The following is a 16,972-nucleotide window of genomic DNA, read 5'->3' as shown; positions in this document are numbered from 1 at the left end:
CAATTATCCCATAGGTTACAGTGTGTGTGTAGGTGGGAGTGTATTGTTAAAATAATGTGGGCTGCGTTATTATCACTGATGTTGCATATAGATTTAATAAAATGTTTTTAACATCAATTACAATATTCATACATAGAGATCTCCTTTACAAACAAACAAATCTCAAAAATAATTGAAGAAGGGGAAATAAATTATTTGGAGCAACAAAGATATCTACTGTCTGGCAGCGTTGTCTCAAGGCACACAGCAATACTGTTTTTAAAGTAATAATGACTTTTAAAAATGAAGAAACAGTGACCTCCTTAAGTTGACCTCATTAAACCTAAAATGCAGGAATATCAATTTTCTTAAAACACAGGAATATCAATGTCACTTCTGTTAGTTTTTGTGGGGTCAGCTAAAAGGTAAAATGAAAACACACAATAATTCTTTCTTGTATGATTGAAGGCAATAACATAAGATTCAAGCCCCCGATGTAAAAGTAAAGGTTGAGGGGTTCAAAATCTGACAGCATTCAACGATCACATTTAATTAATGTCAAACCGATGATCCCCTCAGTGCTAGGTCACTAGGATTTACAACCCTCTGTAATGGAGTCCAGCTAATGTTTTTGAGGAGCTCCTAATATCCGAGAAGCCTGTACAACAATATAATAACACATTTGGTCATGAGATATTACAGAGCTGGCATGAGAAGCAGGTCCTGTAAAATCCTCGAGCAAAGAATATAGCACTGATCCCTCACAGGAAACATGGCTATGCATAATGCATATGGCAATCCTAGAATGTAAAATCATACATTTCAATGTAAATTAATAAAAAATCAATCAATTAAAATAGGTAACAAAACATTGTTGATTATGATCATCAAACTATGAGAAATGTAAACAGTAATATTACAAGAATTTCAATCGTCAGTTACATGAATGTAAATACAGAATTTGACAAATGAAATTTATTCAATCTAAAAAAGGAACAAGAATATCAAAGGCACCTTGGACCTGCTTAACTAGTCATATGAATTAAATGGATAAGGCACTTAATTTAAAATGGCAACACTGTCAGTAGTTTCAATACTAATCTTCAGAATGACGCACTATTTGATCCACCATATATATGTTATTTGAGCAGCAAGATGCCTTGATATTAAAAGCAGACTGTGGTTGTTACTTAAATTCTCCCATAGGACAGCCATTTAGTAATTGCCTCCGTCAGTAGCCTACAAAGATGTTAACACCGGATCTTGTTTATAAGCGTAACTAACAGAGACATGAAAGACTCTCCCACCAGGCAGCCATCTGGAGAGCCTTGCCTGGGCCTAGGTTGCAGCGAGGCAACAAGCTAGAGACTGCTCCTGTCTTCCACATACTCATTAGACCTGACATACTGGACAAGTATCCTGGGATCTCCTGGGGAAAGGGATAGGGTGAGAGGGGCAAGGTGAGAATTCATTATTTCCTGATTTTGGAACAAAACATTACAGAAGGTTTGAGAGAATTCACTTCCATTTCATTGGCTTATAGTATAAAACAGGCTAAATAGGAATAGGAAATTGTTAAAATTTTTCAGGCATCAGTATGAGTCCACTAGCATTAGCTGTGTATCAAAACCATAACCCCTGAGTCGACAGGATTTAGGTTCAAGAGGATTATAGGTCTTGGGCCATCTTTGGACTCATCTGCCTTTGAACATCTTTATCTTGTGTTTGTCGGCCAGAAGCAGGGTGATGTTGTACTCGTAGTCCCCATCATGAACACCAGTGTGGCGGAATGCTCCTCCCATATTATTCTCTTCCCAGTAGTGGTGCCAGTTCCCGTAATGGTCGGATCCAAACCCATACACACTCACCTAAATAATACAACCCAATACAAAATTACTTTGATAACGGTCTTTCCCCAAACCCATACACACTCACCTAAATGATGCAAGGCACGGATAGACCCCCTTGGCTGTCAGTTCCTCATTATACCAGTTATGTGCATAATGCCGCAGGTGTTGGCTCTACAGTATGACATATGACTTTGACACAGATATTACCATGTGCCACAGAACTAATGAGGTGTTTCATGAATGAATTGTGATAGTAACTGCTCTCCCTTGACATTGGCACAATGTGAAAACCTGTTGACAAAACTGACAAAAAATCGACATGAAGAATTCACAACTAACAAAAACATTTACAATTATTTTCTGTTTTTAGAAACTGTTTATTTAATAAGAAAACACGAAAATCCTTTAATCTGAAAAATGCCTTCCAATCAATAATTACTAAGATATTGAAGGAACTTAAAGTTTGGAAGAAGTGTCTATAAAGAAAATGCCATGATCAAATACCACCATAACTGATGAATGAGCCTGGAGCAATGCTGCTGTACTAATTGATGTGTCAGGCCAACATAGGCCTATGGACAGGGCAATGCAATAGTCTAGCTCTAGATGTCAGTATACAGCTACTGGAAAATATTTCTAAGTTTTCTCACATAGACTGGGTTGAGCTCTGTGTAACAACTGTAGGACGTTGGAAGTGAATGACTCGGTCAAAAGATATGGGCGTGTGCCATAAACTCAAATGCATCACTGCAACAGAGATTCCATTTACAAACAAAATGATGAACTGCTTAGCCAGTTTGGTTAACATAGCAGGCAACCTGCAGTCTTAAAATAATAAGGTTTCATGTAACATAGGACAGTATATTTTCCTTTTGGCACTTATAATCGTGTATTAAATTATATAAAATCAAGTCTCTAGAGTTTTGGTGAGCCCTAAACACACACCCAAACCACCCAGGCAGAGGTTTAGATAACTTAGTAATCAGTTAAACAGCTGACATGGAATAATTGATTGACAAAGGGACTGAAATAAAAGGGAAAACAAATGTGAAAACTGCCTGCTGGGTATGCTTATGCAATCTCTGAAAAAAAGTTTGGTTTGGGGCCCTACATACAGGGTCTAGTCTAATATCTAATGTTGCTTATGGAGTGTGCACGGCACATGGTAAGAGCAAATTTGAACCTACTGTGTAGATACCTAAAACTAACCTACCACAATGCTGCGTTAGGCCCCTCTTTCAGGCACTGGGTGCTACTACAAAGCTTCAGCCTTTTTGCGGACATTACTTTAGAGGTGGATTTACTTCCATTAGTGACTTTAATTTCCTTGGCCACCAGGGACTATTTGTTCAGCATTAAACTCAGTATGATTTCACTGCAAACTCAAAACAGAAACCAATCACATGGTTGGGAGTCATAGGTGGACACGCTAATAGTGTACAGAATGTAGGCGGACAGACACCAAGTGACGTGCTGAGTTTGTGAAAGTGGGTTGACTCACCGTGTCACAGATGTGAATGGCGAACAACAGGCTGAGGAAGCCAGTGGAGGGATATCGGCCGTGATTCTCCAGCCAGGTGTCATAGACATACTTAAAGAAGGTTGGGCTGTATATCAACACCTGAAAAATGCAAAAGAACAGCTTTAACAGAATTTCGCCTTGAAGGGCATTACATTTCATCGATCAACAAATCAATCAATAGCTCTTAATAGGCTGAATAACAGTCCAGTAATTCTGCATTGTTTTGTGTCAGAGTGTAAGGCACTCCAAAAAAAATGGACCAATAGGGCTTTGATCAGAAGTAATGGTTTAGAGTGGTCAATATTTAATGTAGCTGAAAGATTCACTCACTCTGTCCCTGTTTGCCTTGATCCTGGACTGGACGGGAATGTACGTGCTGCAAGAAACCAAAGTAAATATACTAATTAGCCTATTCTAAAACTATTATCCTGGATCTAAGGGAAAACAAAGTATCATTGATACTATTAGCATATGCCATTATCTTTGATGAATTTTACATGATCCTTGATAAACAGTGACATTGCCAACTTTGTTAAATTTCTCGTAGCACATCTGGTTTGACACTTTGCTATCAGCAGTGACTGAGCTAATGAGCACATGGAAATCCCCCACAAAAGAGACCCTGGGAAAAAGATTAATTTCCAGGTAGACTGTTAACCATAAGTTGCCGAAAGTATGAAAAGAAAAGTAAAGCTGATGCAATAAATGTAATAGATACCAAGGTTTCAACAGCTATGTTACCTTTACCTGGATTCAAGCAGTACTGCATTATAACTAACGTTAGAGCTCTAAGATATCCTGACCAGCTGACCCACAGCATTATAAAGCCGCAGTTCAACCTTGAGACTCAAGGTGCAAGTAAATACTCCTGCAGGCAGCTACAATCCACCTAAACAACCTCCTCACACCTTGCTCCTTGTCTCTCCCTTCTCACACCTTCCACGTCCTCATCATGCAGTAAGGATGTTGAGGATGTAAGCTTTCCAGTAGAAGCGACATAAAATGACCCGAGTGAAGGAGACAAATGAAAATCCACATGCTTAGAATCTACATGCTTAGAAGCTTAATTTGGGGTAGATGGTTAATGCAGATTAGTTAAAGCATCTGGGTCATTGCAGCATAAAGACCTTGAGAATATCCGCCTTGAGGAGATGGAAAAGGTGCATGTCATTATCATATGATCTCATGTACAACCCATATCCCATGTGTTTTATTCAGCCCCCACCAGCCATATCTTCAATATTGGATGAAATTCACGGTCCCCCACTCTAAGGTCTAGGTGAAGGGTGATGAACTGCAGCGCACATGTCAACTACTTGAGAAGTATTTACTCGCAAGTACCCTATAGTTGTTATTATTATTATGTGTTAACAAATTGTGTATGTCTGGGGCATTTAATCGAATTAAGCATGTCTACATGGCAAAGCATAAGGAACTGGCAAGGCTATCAGAACTGTAAATATTCATCATAATCATGCTGATAAAAAGTGCTTCACCATGTGTCCCTAGTTTCCATGGTTTCCATGTTTCACAAACAATTCCTTAGGCACTCTAGAGGTCTTTTTTGTGTGAGGTTCACCTAATAAATGTTTTTGTGAAGGTACTGCATCAGCATCGTTTACTCACTGTTGGATGGAGCCTGTGGTCAAGGCACTGATGATCCACTGTAGGTCCAGAGTCTTGAAGGGGATGAGCAGAAGACTGGTGGTGTTGTCCAGATCTATGGCACTCTCTGGGTACATGACGTGATGAGTGGTCCGGCTGCCAACATCCTCCTCATAGCCTGAGGTAGGAGCTTGGTTCATTCTGTAGGGTGCAGGTTTAGGCTTACAGTGTGTTCTGGTATATTGTAACGTGAATAATCTGCTTTTAGGTACGACTCAACATAGACGCTTTGCGGTTGTATGCCTGGAGGTATCTTTTGGAGTGTGAACTTAGTGATGAAACAAAGGTTTAACTGAACATTCTGATTTGATCGGTCTTCATGAGATGCTGAATATCTACATCCTGTGTTGAATTTCTGCTTTTCCCATGATCATACAAGTCATATGTGTGTCCCAGGAACAGGAAGTGCATTAAAGGTATTGCTGTGGTATTTGCTGTTTAATATGTTCTTCAAAAAGGAAATCTCCAAATATTTGTATGCACAGTCAGTGGATACATGGTATTTGACCTAAATTCAAACCACATTCATCAGTAAAGGTAACCCAATTCAAAATAACAATCAGAAATAGTTGAACATTTATCGATTATTAGATAGTAATTTTGGAGGGTCCAGTCTTCCAAAATGATAAGAAACACTCCAAGCAATTTGAAGTACATCATTCTACTTTCCTATGGAATATCTACAAATGGAGAAGCATCTAGGCCGCTGGCAATCTACATAGGACAGGTCATTCCACTAAATTCAACCCAAGAGCTGACCAAATGATGTGCAAAGAAGTCTATAAAAAACCTGTGACATCAACGGATCTACAGGCCTCTCTTGCCAGAATCATTGTCAATGTACATGAGTCAACAATCAAAAAGAGACTGCAGACACTTGGCCTACATGGGAGGTTGGAGAGAAAAACCCTTCATGAATATCAGGACTATGTTTGTATATACGTTTGCAAGACCACAACTTGAATTGTGGCTGAGTTGTTCAGCCACAATGCCCGACACCATGTTTGGCAAAAATGAAAAGAAGACCAACAGTAAAGCATAAAGGCAGTGGCATTATGGTTTGGGGCTGCTTTGCTACCTCAGGGCCTGACCAACTTGCCATTATTGAGTCAACCATAAATTCCATATTGTACCAGAGAATTTTTTAGTACAATGCAAGGCCATCTGTCAAAAAGTTGAAGGTAACCAGAACATGGATCTTGCAAGAGGGCAAGAGACCCAAAACATGCAACCTCAAAAATAACAGATGGAGAGTTATAGATTGGCAGAGTCAAAGCCCAGATCTCAATGTTATCAAATGCGATGGTGGGACTTCAAGACAGCAAAGCATAGTTGAAGCAGTACTGTAAAGAATAGTGAGCAAAATTCCTCGCATTTGATGGATGAGTCTGGTAGACAGTTACAGGAAACAGCCAAATGTTTGGCCCATATTTCACCCAAAGGGCGGCAGCACCAACAATTAAGAATAGGGGTGTACTTGTGTTTTCTGCACTATGAAAGGGCATTTCTGTAAACATTTATGAATAAATGATTGCATAAAATTATTATATAAATTGAATAAAATCGTTGAAAATCAGTGCAGAAAACAAATCTAAAATCTGGGCTTCTCACTCAAAGATGTGGAGTGCATAGCTATCAATACATATGTCGTGATTTAGGATTCAACTTCCCGGAAGTTATGTGCTGAGGCTTTACCTAATCATACAGAGATTAGAAATTGATTGACGTTTAATCCACCGCTGATATACCGCTGTAAGCGTCTTAAACTCAAGACAAGCTAATTAGGTTTAAAAAAAGAGCCCACTGCATCGTTGACTGCTGTGATATAGCAGCTCATACAACCAGAAGAAAAGAGCTGTTTTACCTTAGAAAGAGCGCAGTGTTTTGCTGGTAATATTCACTTTCATTACATGAAATGGGATGGATACTATATTTTTACATGACTTCGGGCAATGCGCTGGCTGTGAGTCATGTTGTAGCAATCTGCTGTGATGTCCAAGTCTTACGTAGACAGTTTCTAATTTTAACAGTGTTTTTTCTGACGCAGGGCACAGACGACATCTTTTTCATTTGCAGCGTTGGGTTTGGCAATCAAGCGTTTATCTAAGTCATACTGTAGCAGCAGCCATGTGCTAAATGGTGCCCCATTGCCTTCTTAGTACTCTACTTTTGACCTGGGCCAAAAGCCTTGGTTAAAAGCAGTGCACAATAGGGAATATGGTGTCATTTGGAATTGGGACCCAGTGCGGTATGAACTGTATGCCTACAGAAATCCAGCACTTGTAATCCTGTAGTGCAGAAAAGGATTTTGTTAAAAGCAAACCAATAAATCTTGTGTTGCTTGTCCCTGTCTCTCTGCGTAATTAAATCACCATGCATTTGGTTCCGCAGCAGGGGCTGACGTGTAAGATATCTTTACTTAGAGTATATACAGTACAGGTAAGTAACTGCTAGTGAATGGGGAAAACCCATAGCGGGGCCCTACATTCATGGTCGGGAGATGGGTGCGCCTCTGTTTTTGTATAATGTATTGGCATGGAAATACCTCTTATAGAATAATGACATATTAATGAAAACTAATAAAGGGACATATTTGTCTTATAGAAATGCATTTTATGAATTGCTAAATGTCATGTAAACCTGCATGAGACATTAGCTGAATAGTTTTTAATAAAACACAAAGGTTACCTAAATGACAGGCTACTCTGGCAATGTTACAAGGAAAATAAGGTTATTTGGTAAAATAGCTAATTTGATTGGTGAAAAGCCATAGATCTAAATTGGCTGTCTGGGCAAATATCCTTTTGAAAAATAAAGCAATAAAATTACCACTCCTGAATGCAACCAAAATGCCAAAGGAAATAGGCTAGTGTAAACAATCTTTCCAGGGAAACCGACTTGCCCAGTAAAGAAGATGTTATGAATAGCCCATTGACAAGCTTTCTCTATCAAGAAACATTAAAAACAGTGTTGCCCAATATAATTAAGATATTGTCATATCGTAGCCAAATGGAAATATTCTAAATTTTTTTAGGTAGGAATTTTGAGGTTTAAAAAGATCCCTATTTATTTACTAGCCTGGCTTATTATCTCTGTCTACTGTCTGTTGGGGTTCTTGTTATTCTTGCAGTAATAATTACTTTATTTGAACAGCACTTTTCTAGTACAAGTACATACACAAAGTGTTTTAGGCACAATAGAAATGCATTAACATAATAATAATTTAAAAAAATATCCATCTTCCACTTATCCGGGGCCGGGTCGCGGGGGCAGCAGTCTAAGCAGAGATGCCCAGACTTCCCTCTCCCTATACACTTCCTCCAGCTCTTCCGGGGGGACACCGAGGCGTTCCCAGGCCAGCCGGGAGACATAGTCCCTCCAGCGTGTCCTAGGTCTTCCCCAGGGTCTCCTCCCAGTGGGACGGGCCAGGAACACCTTCCCAGGAAGGCGTTCAGGAGGCATCCAGAATAGATGCCCAAGCCACCTCAGCTGACCCCTCTCGATGTGGAAGAGCAGCGGCTCTACTCTGAGCTCCTCCAGGGTGACCAAGCTTTTCACCCTATCTCTAAGGGATCGCCCAGCCACCCTGCGGAGAAAGCTCATTTCGGCCCCCTGTATCCGGGAACTTGTCCTTTGGGTCATGACCCAAAGCTCATGACCATAGGTGAGAGTAGGAACATAGATTGACCGGTAAATCGAGAGCTTCGCCTTGCACCTCAGCTCTTTTCCGTCTGTCAATCTCCCGTTCCATCCTTCCCTCACTCGTGAACAAGACCCCTAGATACTTAAACTCCTCCACTTGAGGCAGGCACTCTCCACCAACCTGAAGTGGGCAAGCCACCCTTTTCCGACTGAGGACCATGGCCACTCATCTGCAAACCGTCCCAGTGCATGTTGAAGGTCCTGGTTTGAAGGGGCCAACACGACAACATCATCCGCAAAGAGCAGAGACGAAATCGTGTGGTCCCCAAACCTGACACCCTCCAGCCCCTGGCTGCGCCTAGAAATTCTGTTCATAAAAATTACGAACAGAACCGGTGACAAAGGGCAGCCCTGCCGGAGTCCAACATGCACTGGGAACAAGTCTGACTTACTGCCGGCAATGCGGACCAAGCTACTGCTTCGGTCGTACAGGGACCTGACAGCCCTTAGCAAAGGACCCAGGACCCCATATTCCCAAAGCACCCTCCACAAGATGCCGCGAGGGACACAGTCGAATGCCTTTTCCAAATCCACAAAACACATGTGGATTGGTTGGGAAAACTCCCATGAACCCTCGAGCACCCCGTAGAGGGTATAGAGCTGGTCCAGCGTTCCACGGCCCGGACGAAAACCACACTGTTCCTCCTGAATCCGAGGTTCTACTATCGGCCGTATTCTCCTCTCCAGTACCCTGGCATAGACTTTCCCGGGGAGGCTGAGAAGTGTGATCCCCCTATATTTGGAACACACCCTCCGGTCCCCCTTCTTAAAAAGAGGGACCACCACCCCGGTCTGCCATCCCAGAGGCACTGTCCCCGACCGCCACGCGATATTGCACAGGCGTGTCAACCAAGACAGCCCCACAACATCCAGAGACCTGAGGTACTCAGGGTGGATCTCATCCACCCTTGGTGCCTTGCCACCGAGGAGTTTCTTGACTGCCTCTGTGACTTCAGCCCGGGTGATGGACGAGTCCACCTCTGAGCCCTCATCCTCTGCTTCCTCAATGGAAGACGTGATGGCGGGATTGAGGAGATCCTCGAAGTACTACTTCCACCGCCCGACGACATCCCCAGTTGAGGTCAACAGCTGCCCACCTCTACTGTAAACAGCGTTGGTAGGGCACTGTTTCCTTCTCCTGAGGTGCCGGACGGTTTGCCAGAATCTCTTCGAGGCTAGCCGATAGTCCTTCTCCATGGTCTCACCAAACTCCTCCCAGGCCTGAGTTTTTGCCTGGTAACTTCACTGGTAAGCTATGTGGAGCTGCCAACACTGGGGTTATATGAGACCTTGATTTAGTCCTTGTAAGAAGTTTGGCAGCTGAATTCTGAAAACTTGGAGTTTACCTAGGGACTTATTGTTGAGGCATGTAAACAAAGCATTACAGTAGTCTAGGCGAGATAAAATAAAAGCATGTAGAATTTTCTCATTGTCCACAAAAGGATATTTATATTTTTATTTATACCTTATATTTTTGTGTTATATTCAAATTCTCTGGATCAAAGAAAACTCCCAAATGTCTGGCCACAGTCACAATATTGTTTGCTAGCGATCCTAGAGCGAACTGAACTTCATCCGAAATAGATGGGGGGCCAATAATTAAAACTTTGGTTTTAACAGTGTTTAACTGAAGAAAGTTATTGGAAATCCAGTTTGTAATGTCTTTCAGGCAATGGAAGATGCTGTTACGCACAGGTGTAATTAACTGTAGTTTATCTTAATTTGACAGGTACAGTTTAAATTGAATTTGGACTATTCCTCATCAACAGCTATGTAATTGATACTTTAACATACACTCACCTAAAGGATTATTAGGAACACCTGTTCAATTTCTCATTAATGCAATTATCTAATCAACCAATCACAGGGCAGTTGCTTCAATGCATTTAGGGGTGTGGTCCTGGTCAAGACAATCTCCTGAACTCCAAACTGAATGTCAGAATGGGAAAGAAAGGTGATTTAAGCAATTTTGAGCGTGGCATGGTTGTTTGTGCCAGACGGGCTGGTCTGAGTTTTTCACAATCTGCTCAGTTACTGGGATTTTCACAAACAACCATTTCTAGGGTTTACAAAGAATGGTGTGAAATGGGAAAAACATCCAGTGTGCGGCAGTCCTGTGGGTGAAAATGCCTTGTTGATGCTAGAGGTCAGAGGAGATGGGCCGACTGATTCAAGCTCATAGAAGAGCAACTTTGACTGTTACAACCGAGGTATGCAGCAAAGCATTTGTGAAGCCACAACATGCACAACCTTGAGGTGGATGGACTACAACAGCAGAAGACCCCACCGGGTACCACTCATCTCCACTACAAATAGGAAAAAGAGGCTACAATTTGCATGAGCTCACCAAAATTGGACAGTTGAAGACAGGAAGAATGTTGCCTGGTCTGATTAGTCTCGATTTCTGTTGAGACATTCAGATGGTAGAGTCAGAATTTGGCGTAAACAGAATGAGAACATGGATCCATTATGCCTTGTTACCACTGTGCAGGCTGGTGGTGGTGGTGTAATGGTGTGGGGGATGTTTTCTTGGCACACTTTAGGCCCCTTAGTGCCAATTGGGCATCGTTTAGATGTCCATCCCTTTATGACCACCATGTACCCATCCTCTGATGGCTACTTCCAGCAGGATAATGCACCATGTCACAGAGCTCGAATCATTTCAAATTGGTTTCTTGAACATGACAATTGAGTTCACTGTACTGAAATAGCCCCCACAGTCACCAGATCTCAACCCAATAGAGCATCTTTGGGATGTGGTGGAACGGGAGCTTCGTGCCCTGGATGTGCATCCCACAAATCTCCATCAACTGCAAGATGCTATTCTATCAATATGGGCCAACATTTCTAAAGAATGCTTTCAGCACCTTGTTGAATCAATGCCATGTAGAATTAAGGTATTTCTGAAGGTGAAAGGGGGTCAAACACAGTATTAGTATGGTGTTCCTAATAATCCTTTAGGTGAGTGTATACACATGCTGTATAAATGTATATATATAATTCGATTTTGTTAATGATTTTGGACAATCCAAAGGTTACTTTACTATAGAGGTTTAACAGACTAAAAATGTAAAAAATTTAAAAAATTCATTTTAAAATGTGAAACTTGATGTAAGGTTATAGATAAACATTTTAAAGTCAGGAAAGAAACGTTTTTAAAAACATTTTAACAGCGCATCTATTAATTGCGGTTATAGCAAATTGTGCTTAATTACGCTTCTAGCAAAAGAGGTATCTTCTAGTTTTGGATGAATCTATAGCCTACTGCTGCAACTATTTCACAGAATTAACCAATAATATGTACAAATGATATTTATATGTATCACTTATATGTATCATGACATACATTTGACAGTAAAACATTTGTAAGGTTTTGATGAAAGTTCAAAGAATTTCTGTCAAACCACAAGACACAGATGTTCATAGCAACTCAGTGACCAAACAGGCACACCACAGACAGAAGGGGACAACAGGATGGAAATTAATTGTCAGATATTGTGTTAGGCTTTTGAAGTCAATAACATCCGAGCAGGGGTGCAGTGATGTCAATGCTGTGTTGATTAAATCGTAGCTATGCAGTGTCTGATGCTGGTGAGATTTGTTGATAGCAGTGGAACACATGACAACTTAATGTACCTTCAGAATTGGTTCACAAGCAATTCATAAATGGGTTGGAGGGCATCACTCAATCAACCTGGTGGAGACCCCTGCTATTAGCCATGAACGCCTTGTGAATCAAGAAACTGGAATACAGCAGTGGCACATTCAAATAGACCTGAATCGTTTTGCAACGAACCATTCTAAATAACTCTTATCTGTCCTTCCTGTTCCCTAGCTACCACCCCTCTGTTGTGCAACTCATATACGAAACCAAACAAGCTTGATCAGTCACCTGATGATGACATCATTTGAGTCGATTAGGGTTCCGTAGCGGGTCCCCTTGAGGTTTCCAGAGTTTCCTACCACGGCGCAGGTCCTACAGCGCTCAGGACCAGCATCCATGTACAGGTCAGCATCAGGGATGACCTGGAACAACTTCTCCACCACTTCGCTGAAGTTGGCGGGCTGCTGCTCCGCCTGTAACCACTGGAAAGAGAGAGCGAGCAAAGAGGTGACAGTCAGTTTGCCTTTGTCTCCAACCCCTGAGGACACAGCTGAGTCAGTGGAGATAGAGGCAGGTAATGGAGGCATAACGCAGGCCTATAGCGGACAGACACGGCAAAGCAGGCCTTCTTTAACTAAGGTCATTTAACAAGAAATTCAAAACATATTGCTTCGTCCGATCGCTGTTGATGGATGTGAAATCAGCATTGTTTTTGTATTGTATTGTATTTTTCACAAAATTCAAAGTAGTCAAAATCCATTGGCCATCAACCTTATCGGTACCCAAGGCAAACTTTTCTTTGGAAGGAGAGTGTCCTTTGTTGGAAATATCATCACTTTGTGTAAAACAGGGTGAGGGACGTGACCTTGCGAAAGTGAATATTTTCAAGTACTGGTTACACCACCACCATCTCGGCCAATAGCTGCTATTTTTAAAATGCCGTATCTCTCAGACGAGACTTGTCATTCACCAGAATGTTGACAGAATCTGGGCCAAAGATCGATCCACTGGCCGTTCTCTGTGTTCACGACGGGGGGGCAACTAGTGTACAGACAGGTCTAACGGTGTGGCACTAGCCCGACGGATGGGATGTAGGTCTGCTGCTTCTCGGGAATGACGTAGGGAGAGAGACAAGACAAGCAGACAGAGTGGCATATGCCTGGCAGCAACGTTCCGAAAACCTTTGGCATTTATCACCACAATGAGAGTACGCGCTGAAGGCAGTGGCGCTGCGTTCTAGATCAGACACACATCTATCTTTGACCGAGCTATACAGTGGACTACAACCACCGTCTCTTCAAGCCACACTCGAGAAACCTCTTTTGAAATGATCCGTGGAAGACAGCTGGCTACCTTCCAGTAAATGTATCTTTTTTTAGGCTACGTTTAATTGGACAAGGTGTGAGGGTTAATGCTATAACCTCAGCTTGATAGAGGCTGCTGATTGGACATGGCTGACGGTGACACGTGCAGTTGATGTCGTGTCTCGGGGCATTGGATCCTTACACCTCCAGTGTGTGTATCTCGATTTCATGTAATGGAGTCTAATTGGTAGAAGCAACACAGTACAGCCTAGGAATAAATTTGGGACTTTTGATGTTTGAATTAAAACAGGCCATGGTGTACCTTTAGAACCACTACTGACGTTTTCACTGTTAGATGGTGCAACCTAGCTATTAAGTGATTGGCAGCTTGTTCTTCATTATACATGACCCTGCCATAGATCTACCAAGAACAAACAGACAAACTGTGATGCACTGTTTTAGGTTCAAAAATAATCCCTGGCATATTTAGTAATAGGGAGAGAATTATCCTGTTTTTTAGATCTAGGTGTCTCTAGAACTTTTGAATGGTATTCATTTAGTAGATATTCCTTTCTTCCTGGCACAATATTTGAAATCAGCCACCACCTAATCCAAAGCTGACTCAAACTAGTTTTAACATTGCAATAATCTATGATTAAGTTAAGCTTGGGGGTTACACATTCCCTTGAGAGTTCTGTCCTGTAGCCCAAACCTGGAGTTATTACGCTACCATCAGGATGGAGAAATAGTATACTGAGGTATCCTTATGAATCCTCTTTCTAACCTTCCTGGTGTCCTGTATGACCACAGGAGGACATGTGCCCTAGGACCACCTCCAAGGACTACCAGGCCCAAATGACTCGTAGCTGTCCCTATCCAAAGTCCTCCTGGATGTTTGTAGATAGGGTTCCTCCCTGATGGTTCCTGATGATTCACTGGCCACAGCAACCCTAACCCGGATTGTCCCTGATTGTTCCTGTCCTGCCTACCTAGTTATGCTGTGGACTTGCATTTTGTTTAAGGATCCTGGTCACAGCTGACTAGCATTTATTGATCTGCTTGTCTTCTGATCATGCAAAAATACTGACCTTGCGCGAAAGGTTGTGTACTCTTATAATCTTCACACAGCACAGCCAGAAGAGGACTGGCCACCCCTCAGTGTCTGGTTCCTCTCTAGGTTTCTTCCTAATTTTGGACACTATTAAGATATTTTCCAACCCACTGTGCTTTACCTCTTGTTGCTTGCTCTTTGGGGTTTCAGGCTGGGTATCTGTAAAAGCACTTTGTGAGAACTGCTGAAGTAAAAATGACTATATAAATAAAATGTTATTGATCAATTGACTAGGATATGTAGGAGAGGGTTTAGTTAAGAGATTAAACGGAACCAATCTCACCTATGGCAATTTGCTTGTACGTCTCAGAATATATCTTACCTGCCTTCCCCTATAAAGGTCATCACTCAGTAGACTGACTGTTTTCCATACCCTACCCTCAAATCAAACACTAAATTAATGTCCCATCCTGGTTAAACCAAAACTCTACCCTCAAATCAAACACTAAATTAATGTCCCCATCCTGGTTAAACCAAAACTCTACCCTCAAATCAAACACTAACTTAATGTCCACATCCCGGTTCAACCAGAACAATATTCTCGTCATGTCTCACCTGCCACCAGCGGTATGTGTCATCAGTCAGCAGGCTGTTCCTCCTAGTCAGCAGAGGATGGACGGACAGGTTGAACCGCTCAGTGAACCACGGGTCGTCATCCAGCTCTGTCATACACTGTTGACAGCCACACTGGCCTTTGGAGAAGAAGCTGTCCGGCAGGCGGAAGGGGTATTTAAAGAAGTACAGAGAGGGATCGTGCAACGTGTAACTGAAGAGGAACATGGTGAAAGTTACGATGCAGAATAATACAGTAAAAGCCCTAATCTTCCTCCGCTTCAGTAGAGACATGGCGTAGTGGCAGGTAAAGCTCAGTTTTCGGGGAAAGTGAGGGAATGGGAAAATGCACATTAGAACCACCTTTTGAAAATTGCTATTTCCAAGTGATGTCTGACAATATTTCCTCCCCAGGAGATTTCATAGCTCTAACGCTGGATGCCTCTGATGAACTGAAACAGCCCCTGTCATCCTCATCAAAATTACAGGGCCCACTTCATGGTGTTAGAAAAGAACAACATGAAAAACATCTCAGAGAGAAAGGGGACCAGAACTAGTTGCTAATATGTTGTTGGGAAAGCCACTGCATTCTGTATTTTTTTTTTTGAAAAGTCACTCCATTACAGAAATCCACAGATAAGGAATACAAGTGTATGTATGTCCATTACTCGTCCTCGGAGAAATAATAAAATAATCCAAGATTTTGCTGTCAACTTGACGATGGCCAGGTTGTTGACTACATCCAGTTGCTCTTCTTCTGCTTATTCTATGAGGTCAATGACTGGTGGATCTGTACTCTTCCTCTTTCTAGTCAATCATTCACCTAGAAAGAAATAAAATACATTTTATGGAAATACACACACACAGCTGGATGACTTAATGGTTATATTTTCACGACCATCACTAGTAATACAATTTTACATTTTAACAGTGTGACTGCAGTATTTCCAGAACCAAGCTATACAGTATACCTAGCTACAACAGAGAAGCAGGAAGACCTTCTGGGAACTACTTCCACATTTTCCCAATTCAGCAGCAATACCTAGATTTACTGTTAAATGCACAGAAACACAGAACATTTCAGGGTATTATTTGTATTCAGCAAAAGCAAGTCTATTGCTAAAGTTCACACAGAAAACTCCCTTTGAAATGATGCCAAGGTGACAACATGAGGGGAAACAAAAACAAACTTCACCTTCTTTCTCTTTACATTGTATTGCATGTCAATGTCAGTGGAGATCTCTAACACCAAGGGAAAAAGAGACCTTAGTCTTGGGATGTTTGTTGATCAGGAATAAAGCCTGTCCTATAGGGGGTGACTTTGGAGGGCTTGAGAGTGTCTGGAAGGGAAGATGAAGAATAAGGTACTGAGATTGGTTTTAGAAAAACATCACCCTGACATCACAGCTGAACTGCTAACCTCAGCACACACACATCACCAATAAAGTGTAAACATTATGTTGCGTTGTTCACATCACTAGTAAGGTATAAACAGTATATGGAGATGTTCACATCAATAGTAAGGTATACACAGTATATTGAGATGTTCACATCACTAGTAAGGTGTAGACATTATATTGAGATATTCATATCACTAGTAAGGTATAAACAGTATATTGAGTTGTTCACATCACTAGTAAGGTATAAACAGTATATGGAGGTGTTCACATCAATAGTAAGGTA

At 41.7% G+C, this 16,972-nt stretch overlaps 1 protein-coding gene across 5 annotated transcripts in view; it reads right to left on the bottom strand.

The window, feature by feature from the left end:
• Window positions 1-76: 76 nt before the first annotated feature.
• Window positions 77-16,972, bottom strand: part of LOC105012755 (CMP-N-acetylneuraminate-beta-galactosamide-alpha-2,3-sialyltransferase 1) — a 39,634-nt gene continuing 22,738 nt past the window's right edge. For 3 of the 5 annotated variants that reach the window (XM_034294893.1, XM_010873813.4, XM_034294892.1), the window contains 7 exons: window positions 16,485-16,629; window positions 15,293-16,112; window positions 12,611-12,804; window positions 4,978-5,157; window positions 3,682-3,727; window positions 3,331-3,450; window positions 77-1,847 (listed from right to left, as the gene is read on the bottom strand). In XM_034294893.1, the coding sequence (XP_034150784.1) occupies window positions 1,674-1,847; window positions 3,331-3,450; window positions 3,682-3,727; window positions 4,978-5,157; window positions 12,611-12,804; window positions 15,293-15,643 (1,065 nt within the window). In that variant the 5' untranslated portion in view covers window positions 15,644-16,112; window positions 16,485-16,629 and the 3' untranslated portion in view covers window positions 77-1,673. Of the gene's footprint in view, window positions 1,848-3,330; window positions 3,451-3,681; window positions 3,728-4,977; window positions 5,158-12,610; window positions 12,805-15,292; window positions 16,113-16,260; window positions 16,341-16,484; window positions 16,630-16,972 lie in introns of all 5 variants that reach the window. The other 2 variants (XM_010873814.4, XM_020049968.3) reach the window with 2 other exon arrangements.

The sequence above is a fragment of the Esox lucius genome, chromosome 10, assembly GCF_011004845.1.
Source record: "Esox lucius isolate fEsoLuc1 chromosome 10, fEsoLuc1.pri, whole genome shotgun sequence".
NCBI classification, from domain to species: Eukaryota; Metazoa; Chordata; class Actinopteri; order Esociformes; family Esocidae; genus Esox; species Esox lucius.
This window is presented reverse-complemented; position numbering and strand designations above follow the sequence as displayed.